Consider the following 10,562-nt stretch of genomic DNA (forward strand, 5'->3'; position numbering starts at 1 on the left):
CCCTAAGATAGGCATTGAATTGTTGATGTTGTTGAATGGTTGATATATATGATGTGGTCATATATGTGATGATGATTATTGATGCCTTGATGGTATGATGTATGAGAAATATGCATGTTGTGATATATGCTTGATGATTGATTAAGGTTGAATTGTGGGTGAAACCATGTTGATGGTGAGTATGATATTGATTATGTACAATGATGGTTGATTGGAAATGGTGTTGTTGAAAATTAGCATGAGGAAGAGTATATGATGTGTGAATGTGTTTGAGTTTGAGCCACTTGGGTGAAGTGGGTTAAAATGATGGGATAGTAATTTTGTGAATTGTGGTAAAGTGTCAATGTGTGAGTTGAGGAGGCTTGATGTTGACTTTAATATATTTTGATTGATTTCAAAGAAAAGGGATGAAATTGGCATGTTTTGATTGATTTTGAAAAGAGTTGAAAGTGGCTTGTTTTGAAAATGACACTTTGTGGTTTTGTATGAAAACATGGCTTTTGGGCATACTTTGACGGTACATAACTTGGACTACGGATCTCCATTTTGTGCCAAATCTATTTAGAAATGAAATTGGATCTGGGATGTTCATGCCGTTCGAAGAACGGGTGAAAAACGATTTAAAATGAGAAAGTTATGTCCGTCGGAAGATTGGGGGTTGAATCTGTGAATTCTGCAGCTTTTAACTTAGAAAAATTTTAGCAGAATAATCCCGCGCGTAGGCGCACTTGGCGCGTACACGCCGTTCTTCTCAAAAGCGCAATCCACGCGTGCGCTTGGTGTGCGCGGGCGCGCCGATGCGCCGCACCCAATGCCCAGCTATTTTCCCGAAAGTTGTGCCAGAGTTGTGCCAACCTTGTGCCTGGGGCGCAAATGCACCCACGCGTACGCGTGGCTGACGCGTATGCGCCGTTGGCTATTTTTCAATCCGCACGTCCGCGCGAATGACGCATACGCGTCGATGAGTTTTGTGGCCATCCACGCGTGCGCGTGGAGTACGCGTGCGCATGGATCTGTTTTCATCCCAAAGTTGATTTTTGAGTTTTAAAAGCCAAATTTCATATTTCTAAGCCTCCGATCTCACCACTTATGTCTTAAATCATTATGATATGCCTAGCTATGAGAAAGGGAGCTAGTGAATGTGGTAACTTGCGAGTGAAGCAAGTGAAAAATGAATGATCAATGAGGATCAAAGATGATTATGTGAGATGCGGAGGATGGCGGTGGAAGTGCTTGTTATGCCATGGGCCGAAGGGCCGTAATTGTTAATGAATTGGTTGGTTATGGATTTAACCGTGAGCCGGATGGCTAGATTATTATCGTGTTACGGCGGAGCCATGATTATGGCTAAGTATAAATGCATATATGTTGTTGAATGAATTATGAATGTTGCACTTCCACTGTTGGAGATGAGAGTTTCCCTGGGAGGAAGTAGTGGCTAGCCACCACGTGCTCCAGGTTGAGACTCGAAGCTCTTTTGACACTATGTCGTAAGGGTGGCCGGGCACTGTGAAAGACCCGGATGAGCTCGCCCTCGTAAATATTCACCAGTGAAGGTGATGGATATAGATCATGATTATGATCAAGTTTATGATGAGTATAACTCGAGTTGGGGATGCGCGACAGAGGGACAGTCCAATGGTTAGCTACCAGGACTTGTCGGATTGACTCTATAACCGACAGATGATATCGTCAGCCATTAGGGACAGGCATTCATCATATGCATACTATGTGAATTGATTGAGATTGCCTATTTGACTGCATATTACTTGCTATTTGTCTAAATGCCTTACTTGTTCCTATTTGTATATCTCTTGTCTGATATAACTGTGTTTGCTATATTATACTCCTGCTGGTGGTTGGGAGGTCTGAAGAAATTGGAAAGGGAAGTATTAGTTAGACTGAAGGATCTTTAATCAGTTGCCATTTATGGCTTAGCTTGTTTATAAGCTTTGAATTATCTGGAGGAAGTTCTAAGATTGCTTTCGACTTTCCTCTATTATTATGTATTATATATGTGGAAGCTGTTACCATGCTGGGGACCTCTGGTTCTCACCCATGCGGATTTTGTGGTTTTCAGATGCGGGATGTGAGGTTTCTCACTGAGGCATGCTGGAGACTTCTGGATTAGCGAAGATCCTTTGTTCTCGGGACTCTGTTTTGGCTTATATGTTTTGCTTAGATACTTTTATCTCCATTAAATAATACAAACTATGATGACTCCTCTTATAGGAGATTTTGGAGAATAGGTTTTTTGTATTTGTGTCCCTTTGGGTTTCCTTGGGGTATCTTATCCTATTTATATGTATATATTGCTATGCTCGAACCGGTTATCTTCGCAACCGGATTTTGAGTCTTGATATTCCTGTTTTTGACACTCCTCTGTATATATATAATCTCGCGTTGGCTTATCCTTTGTTTGTTACGTTATCGATCGGAGTGTTGCGCTTCCGAGTTGCGATTTTTTGTTTACCCCCTTTTCTACAAAGGCTCCTAGTTATAATCAATTATTCATACTACTATACGTACTAAATTTTTATTTTAGAGGTTGTAATACCTTGCCATCTCTAAATTATGACTTAAGCATAAGACTCTGTATGGTAGGGTGTTACATACAACATTATATACCAATTGTTTTTCTAATGAGGTTAGTAAAATACTAGGTTGCCTATAAATTTTTATTAGCCTTATAATATAAAATTTAGTGTAAAATTGACATGCTACTATTACAGTTATATATGTTCTTTTTTTTAGGTCTCTTTTTTTATGGCTCAAGAATATTATAGGTTTCAAACTGTTCCATTTATATTTTACTTTGAATAAAGATAAAACAACATTTTAAGTACATTTATTATATAATGATGATGATATGTTATACTAAAATTGAAAAAATTATGATTATTAAATATTATTTTTGATTTACCATGTCAAATTAAAATATAAATCACGTGCATCGAACGGATTCAATACTAGTAAATTATAATTCAAATGACATAATCTTATAATACTCACCTAAAAAGTCGTCAATTAAAGACTCTTTATTGAGGACGGCGATGCGTAATGTTCACTTGATACTATAGGGATGGCTCAGTAAGGACAGCGATGCATAACGCTCAATGAAAATCAAAATTAAAGGAAGGTTCCCCATGAGGACGGCGATGCGTAACGCTCATGAAGGGGACGTTGGTTGAGATAAGGATGGCGGTACGAAACGCTTATCTCAAGACCAGTGTCCGGAATCGGGCAACAAACCGATACATGAGCTCATGTCCTGTATAGGACTAGGCATGCATCATACTTGTTTGTGATTGTGTTTTCGGTGATTGTGTGTGCTTGTGATTGGATTCTATGTTCTATAATTGGTGAGTTGGATTATACTTTATTGACTGAGAACATAGTGAAATAAAGGTAACTTTTAACCCCGACCCTACTAAGAACTCCCCAATTCTTATCCCATATTTCCACCCCTTTTAGCTACCGCTGCGAAGGTTTAGTGCAGAATTACAAGAGCATAAAAGATTATGTTTACGAGTTGAGCTATTACATTTTATTTTCTCCTCGTCATTTATTATTTTAGTTTTTAGAGGGGTAAGATTTGTAATTGAGGATCATTGATTGATTAAGTCTATATATATAATGCTATGTGTGTATATATATATATTTGTTATTACACCGTTATGTAATTACATTTATTATTTTGGATGACTATTTACATGGATAATAAAAAAGATATATATATGATGTGTAAAAAATAATAAATGATCGTACTATCCTACAATATATATATATATATATATATATATATATGATGTGCAAAATAATTTCTTATCTTAAAACTAATTCAATTTATTTTTTTTTTTCATTTTTACTCAAATTTAAATTATACTCATACTTGTATCACCTTCAGATGCAATGCAATAATCACAATTCCCTGTAATCTCTCTGCTCATCTTCTCACTCAGTTTCTGCTCTTCGCTTAAATCACCAGCTTGTGACACTTTCACAATTCAATGCAACCGCCACAGCCACCTCCCCTCTACTCTGCTTTTTTGACATAATTTTAGACTGATTTAGTTCAATTTTCATTACAGCTTCTATGGCAAGAAAGATCTATCTTGAGAGGCGGTCTTGATGTTGGTACTTTCAAGAGGATTTATGGTGGTAGCCAGAGGAATGGAAGCGCTGCCCCCCACATTTCTGCGAGAGCTATTGCTAGACACATTTTGCAACAGTTGGAAAGCATGACCTTTATTGAGGTTGATCCAAAAGGTTAAGTTGTGTTAAAGTATTTCGTCATAAGTTGTGTTGGGATGCAACAATCTGCCTCAACACTTCATCTTTTATGTTATTTCTTCGTCAAACACAAAGAACATAAGAATGAACATATTACCTTTCCTTTCAGTAATGAATATATATTTCCATCTTGGTTCTCAAACTGATTTATGCCGATTGTATTTTAGGGGTAGGAGAATAATTTCAAACTGACGAAGGGAGCTTGACCAAGTTGCTGGGAAAATTCTGGTTGCTCCTTGAGAATGACATCATACTATTGAGAACTGATGATGACCCTCTTCTAGGATTTAATTTTGGAGACAGTATCTTTTTTTTCTCCACCTGTTATCCATTTTAGTTTGGAGTTTTGGGTGAGGTTTTGTTTAACATTATCGTGATATCACTTGAAAGACTGAAATAGATGGAGTTATTGATTTTTATGAAAAGAGTTTAACATTACTAAAATTGAATCTTAGAATTATGATCAGAAGTTTGAGAAAGAACAATGAATAGTAAATTTGGTTGAATATCGGTGACTATCAAATTGCTCTTAAATCTATGAAGAATAATTAAATGCCCTGAATCTATTAGAGGAATGAAATTTTTCTGATTTTCCCCTTATTTTGTACGTTGTAGTGAAATCTGTTATGTTCTCAAATTGAAATTGATGATTCATCTTGAACATTTTTTAGGCATATCTATAACATAAACGCCATTAATTAATTTAGTAATTTAGTAAATATCAGTAAGGTTGATTTTAGATTGTATAGTAATTTATGAGTGCATGATGAGTGTTTGGCAAGGATTTTAACTGATAATATGCATTTGTCCTGGCATGGAAAAGTGATGAGTTATGAATTATAATCAATACTAATGGGAAAAAACAAAAGATAATGAATAACTAAGTGGAGATTTAAATTTTTTAGAGGAATCAAGCAATATAAATATCAAGAGAATATCTTGGACATGATCAATAAGCCTAACATTCCTCCATTTATTTTGAGGAACAAACTCTCACCTAATTAGCACTGCAACATGAGTGCTTCAACAAACTTTTATATCCCTCTTCCACATTGTAAACTCATTGGATACCTACTGAGTTCATACTTACTGGGTTGTCTCCTCATACTATGAGTATGAGACCTTTGAATGTTTTATTTTGCTATGCTATTACGAAATAATATGATATTTGTGCAATCTTTAATAAAATAGATATTAGTTTCTATTTAGTTCATAAACTCTGCAACTGCTAGACACAATCATACAACTATATTGCTGTGAAAAATAAAGGAAGCAAGGAGAATATTTTCTTCTTTTTTTTTTCTACCACTGAATTCATTTCTTACATATTACTCCAAAATAATATCAAAGTAGATCTAGAAGAACCTGCAACTATAAAATGGGCAAAATGAATTAAGAAAAGTTTTCATTCATTTGAAAATATACAAGTATATTGTATGATTTCAAATTTCTTTCGCTACCTAGCATTTTGCATTGTGACCGTGACTTAATTTACACTCCATGTTTTATCTTGATTACTTGAAGATGAATCAGTCTCTCGATGATTCTTTCTTAGAGAAAAATTAGGATCCTTAGGACGTGGCATCAATACAGCTTCACTTCTCAACATTAAAACTACTGAAGACATTGTTGGTATATCTTCTGCACGTTCTTAGACACATACGAGACCAACATGTATGCATCTTAGAACTTCAGATTCTGTGTATGAATTGCCAATAGATCGATAAACTAGTTCTAAAGCAGTTCCTTCATTCCATTGCCTCCACACCTGCAAGAAAGTGCAACAGATTATTTTTTAGAAGGAGAATCATATTTTCATGTAAACAAGTAATACTCAAACTAAGGAAGATCTTGCACTTAGGTTGTCCAGAAGATTCAATTCGTCATTGGCATAGTAGAACCCTCTGAATCGCTTGCATTTGATTGCTGCTGCTGCAATGTGAATTCCCTATGCGCCTGTTTTTACATTTCAAACGAGAACATGTAACAATGACTAGTACTATATTATCTATTAAAGATATTATTAATATTATTATAAGTCAGAGAAGAACAAATAGAGTGATCTTAAAAGTTTTAGAAAATACAGATTTAATTAAAGTATTTTATAGTTCTTTTTCATAAGACAATTAGAAAAAAATGAGAAAATAATGTAAAGATAATTTACAATAGTTCGAGTCGGCCTAGTCCAAACACTCTTTCAACAGTTATTTTACGTTCGAAGGCTCACGTAATCATTATCTCACCCCAAATACTCTTGTGATTATTATCTCAGTCCAAAAGCCTAAGCAACAATTACCAATTTCTGTAAGCGATCTTCAACTTACAAATTTCATTTTTCTTAATCCTTTAAGGATTAATAATTTCGCTTTTATAATATCATTTCTCTTTTCTCTTGTATTAATATTTTTACTTAATATTCCTAATTTTTTTTAGGTTTCTATGAATAAATTAGGTTCTATTAAATATTTAAATGATCTTTTTATATCTTTTACTATAATTATCGTTATACTATTAAAGATTATGTTACTTACCTCAATTTTTGCTTAAATTCTTCTCATATTTTTTAACTTCTAAATATTACAGTTAAATATTATATTTAATCTCAGTATTTTAATTTAATCAGTAAATTTTAACTAATTATATTGTAACTTACCAACATTTTAGTTAGTTATCTTAGTTTCTCAATATTTTAATTAACTCTATTTTACCTCTGGAATTTTATTAAATTATATTCTTTCCTTAATTTTTTTATGCCCCATTTTTAATTTTATTATCAAAAAGTGTGGCACAGGACGTGAAAAAAAAAATTGTTTAACGCGGCAGGTGCTAAACGTCCATTTTTGGTGCCTAGGAATTTCGAGCATTTACTCATTGGGCTAAATTAGAGCAGTAACAGAATTAACAATATTTTTTTAAGTTCAGTAAAATATATAAATTTAATATTAATTTTAATTATTAGGTCTGTATTATAGTTTGCTTTCTTGTTAGAATTTGTTAAAAGATTTGATGTAATTCTTATTTGTTTAATAATATTTTTAAAAATTTTAAATTTAAATTAAATATGATTTAATCTAATAAAATAAGATTAAATCTGATTTAAATTAGTTATCATATATTTATAATTTTAAATTTAAATCAAATTTAATCTATTATTAAATATTATTTAAATTAATTATCTTATCTTTAGAAAATTTAGATTAACTTATTTTATCTTATCTTTTAAATTAGTCTTGTAGAGATCTATTTAAATATTTTGATACAATTTAGATCATGTTTTATGAACAAAATTTGTAGTTACTTTATATACATTTTTATTGTGTGATTAAGTGAGGTGAGTGATTTGTTTTACTCGTTGTATGAAAAAGATTGAAAAATTCAATACTAAGGTAATTCTGCGAATTAATATCTTTTACATTTTCATTCCTCTAATCTAAGTTATCAAGAATAGATTCTTTAAAATAAGAAATTAAAATAAGAAAGAGATGATTAATCAGATTAAATAAATTAAAAAATATTACTGAACAAAGTAAATATCACAATAATTATATTACTAATTAAAAAAAATCAATTCAATTAATTTAAATTTTTATTTAAAATAGACAATTAAAAATGACCAATGAATAAAAAATAAATGGGATATAATAAAGAATAATTTTGGTAGTATAAATAATTAAATTAAATTATTAATATAATTTTTATTTTTTACCTTATTATAATTTAAGTTAACATTAATGGTAAAAAAATAAATTTTAAATAGCCCCAATTTGTATTTTACAACATAATTAAAGCACAATTTATAATTTTTTATTTTGTGATTAATCAATATTTTTTAATTTTTTTTGTTAAGTCTTCTGTATTTTCTGATTGATAAATTTTCTCTACGAAACACAAATTTATGATGAATTATTACAATCATAATTAATAAAAAAATTATAAAAATATCAAATAAAAGATAAAAAATAGAGTAAAAATTTATTTTGGAACTAAAAATTTGTCAATTGTGCTAGAAATTCTAAAAATTTGTATCTTATTATATAAACAATTTTGTTACTCACTTCAACTTCATTGTCCCTTTATATCCAAAAAAGTATATAATGTCACACTTATTTTAAAAAAGATGAAACTCTTTAAATACATGGTATAATGTATAATTTAAGCATAATAAAATAAAAAATATCTAAAATTTTATAATAGTATTTAAAATTTTCAATGACGATAATACAAAGAGTTTAAATCTACTAAATAAATTCTAAATATCAATTCAATAGTTACCATTTGCACATCTTATTTAAATTTAAATTTTAAGATTTAATTTGTATCTTCTTTTTTCTCCTAATATAAATTATTTTTGACAAAAAATAAAAAAATCTTTTAGACCAAAAAAGATTCTATCAAAGAATTATTATAAGAAAATTTATAATTAGAGAAGAAAATAGTAAGAGTATTAATAATAATAATAAAAAAATAAAGCTCATATTAAAGAATGTTATAAAAGAAATACGCTCGATATGCATGAGGCGGTTTCCAAAGCTACGAAACCGTCCATTGTTGCTTGCATCCCAAGGATTTATCGGGGCAACTCGGCATACGACTCTTTCCAATCCCCATAAATCTGTGCGTCTGCCTTCTCCTTTGCCTTCCACATCTTTCTATAACTAGGCCTGAATCCGTAGGTTGACTCAGTAACTTCCTGCAATACCTTTATCGTAACCGCTGCATCCGCCCTAACCAACGGATAGATCCTTACACAAATCACGTGGTAATCGAGCTGTCGGTGGTCACTCGAAATCGAAGTGGTCAGGCAAGTGTGGGCTCCATTGTACCTTCTAACCTCCCAGTTACCCTTGCACTGTCGAAGTGCCACGCGGATCATCCACGTGCAGCTATTTCCAAATTCCTTGCATCTCCCAACATACTTCAGATGATCTGATTCAATAATCTGACACTAAACTCCACGATCAATGCTATAATCCTAAACACTCATCACAGCTTCCTCCTTTGTATGGAAAGATTGGCCAATCTGAAATTCCCCAGGAGCATTGCCCTCGTGTAATCCTTGGCCTCCAAACGTGTGTGCCTCATCCTGTTGTTAACTTACTGCTTCCACGTTCAGCGTTGAGAAATGGGACGGTTGTTGGTGGGACCCAAAACTGGATGGCCCCTGAGGTGCAGGTGGGGCTATCGGAGTCTCCTCCTCACTATCCCCCGATATGTGATCAGGTTCATCGTCTGAATCATCTTTCCGCATCACGTCCTCAACGTGATCCGACTCACCACTTCCAACAAGACTAGTAATCAAACCAGGTGTTCTAACTACCGGTGCTAGAACAAGTGGAGGTGCAGCTAAGAGACAACCGGCTGCAACGACAGGCATCAAAGTAGAAGCACCCCCCCACCGTCGTCGACTGAGAATTTGGCACTGAAGTCCCTGAACTGTCAACACGGTCTTCCAACTTGGCAATCAACTCGTGTATTCTCACCTCTGGAAAACTCCACTGTCAATGAAACAAAACCTCCATGTCTTCATCCGACCCTATCACAAATGTTTCATAATGCACACCACTTGACACTACCACCATCGGAATCTTGTAGAACACCTTTTTCACTGACTTAACCCCACACAACCCTGCCTTCCGCAATATGTTCCTCTTTAGATCCGATAAAGTATCAGTCGAACGGATAAACATGCTTAGCGGTTCTTTATCAGTGAACTTAACACTATGTCTATTACTTTTTTTTTTATTTTACCAGAGCAGTGGACTAGAACCAACAAGCTCTCCTCACTATCCATTTGTAAAAGTGTGAAAATGACTCACCTCAAATGTCCCGTTCTCTATCTTGAAGGGTATATATAAGGGAATTTGACAAAGCATAAACCGCTAGACCCCTGTAGTGGTTTATGCACGTTTGCAAAACACACATAAATTGCGACACCTCTACTGCGGATTATGTGTTGCGTTGCTTTGAGCGTAAACCGCGACACCCCTATAGCAGATTACGTGCATTCGTAAACCGCGGGATCCCTGTCGCGGTTTACATAGTTTATGAAAAAATGTATTTCGGTATCCATTTTACAAAATGTGTATTGTAGTAAATTTGGATGCTTGTTTATTTAATATGGTAAATTGTCCTAATAATAATAATCATTTTTTTTCTTTCTTTGCTTTTTTATTTAAATTATCAAGTCATAAAAAAAAAGAACAATTCAAGAAAACAAAAACAGTAATATCAATAATAACTATCCAAATCAAAATACATAGGATAAAAAT

General features: G+C 33.0%; 1 protein-coding gene across 1 annotated transcript; it reads right to left on the reverse strand.

Moving 5' to 3' along the window:
• Positions 1 to 5,637: 5,637 nt before the first annotated feature.
• Positions 5,638 to 9,980, reverse strand: LOC130981489 (uncharacterized). The gene is made up of 7 exons (XM_057905081.1): positions 9,807 to 9,980; positions 9,392 to 9,721; positions 9,117 to 9,232; positions 8,883 to 9,017; positions 6,195 to 6,249; positions 5,957 to 6,061; positions 5,638 to 5,664 (listed from the first exon to the last, which is right to left on the reverse strand). The coding sequence occupies exons 1-7, from the start codon at positions 9,978 to 9,980 to the stop codon at positions 5,638 to 5,640; spliced, it is 942 nt and encodes a 313-aa protein (XP_057761064.1).
• Positions 9,981 to 10,562: the final 582 nt, after the last annotated feature.

Source organism: Arachis stenosperma, chromosome 5, assembly GCF_014773155.1.
Source record: "Arachis stenosperma cultivar V10309 chromosome 5, arast.V10309.gnm1.PFL2, whole genome shotgun sequence".
NCBI lineage: Eukaryota > Viridiplantae > Streptophyta > Magnoliopsida > Fabales > Fabaceae > Arachis > Arachis stenosperma.

Bases quoted from the DNA above. Each gene is read 5' to 3' on its own strand.
- LOC130981489 (XM_057905081.1), bottom strand. From the start codon at position 9,980: ATGTTTATCCGTTCGACTGATACTTTATCGGATCTAAAGAGGAACATA. The intron at 9,722-9,806 runs GTTTTGTTTCAT...TTGACAGTTCAG, and splicing joins GGTCGGATGAAGACATGGAG to GGACTTCAGTGCCAAATTCT. The intron at 9,018-9,116 runs GTACAATGGAGC...TCCGTTGGTTAG, and splicing joins GGTAACTGGGAGGTTAGAAG to GGCGGATGCAGCGGTTACGA.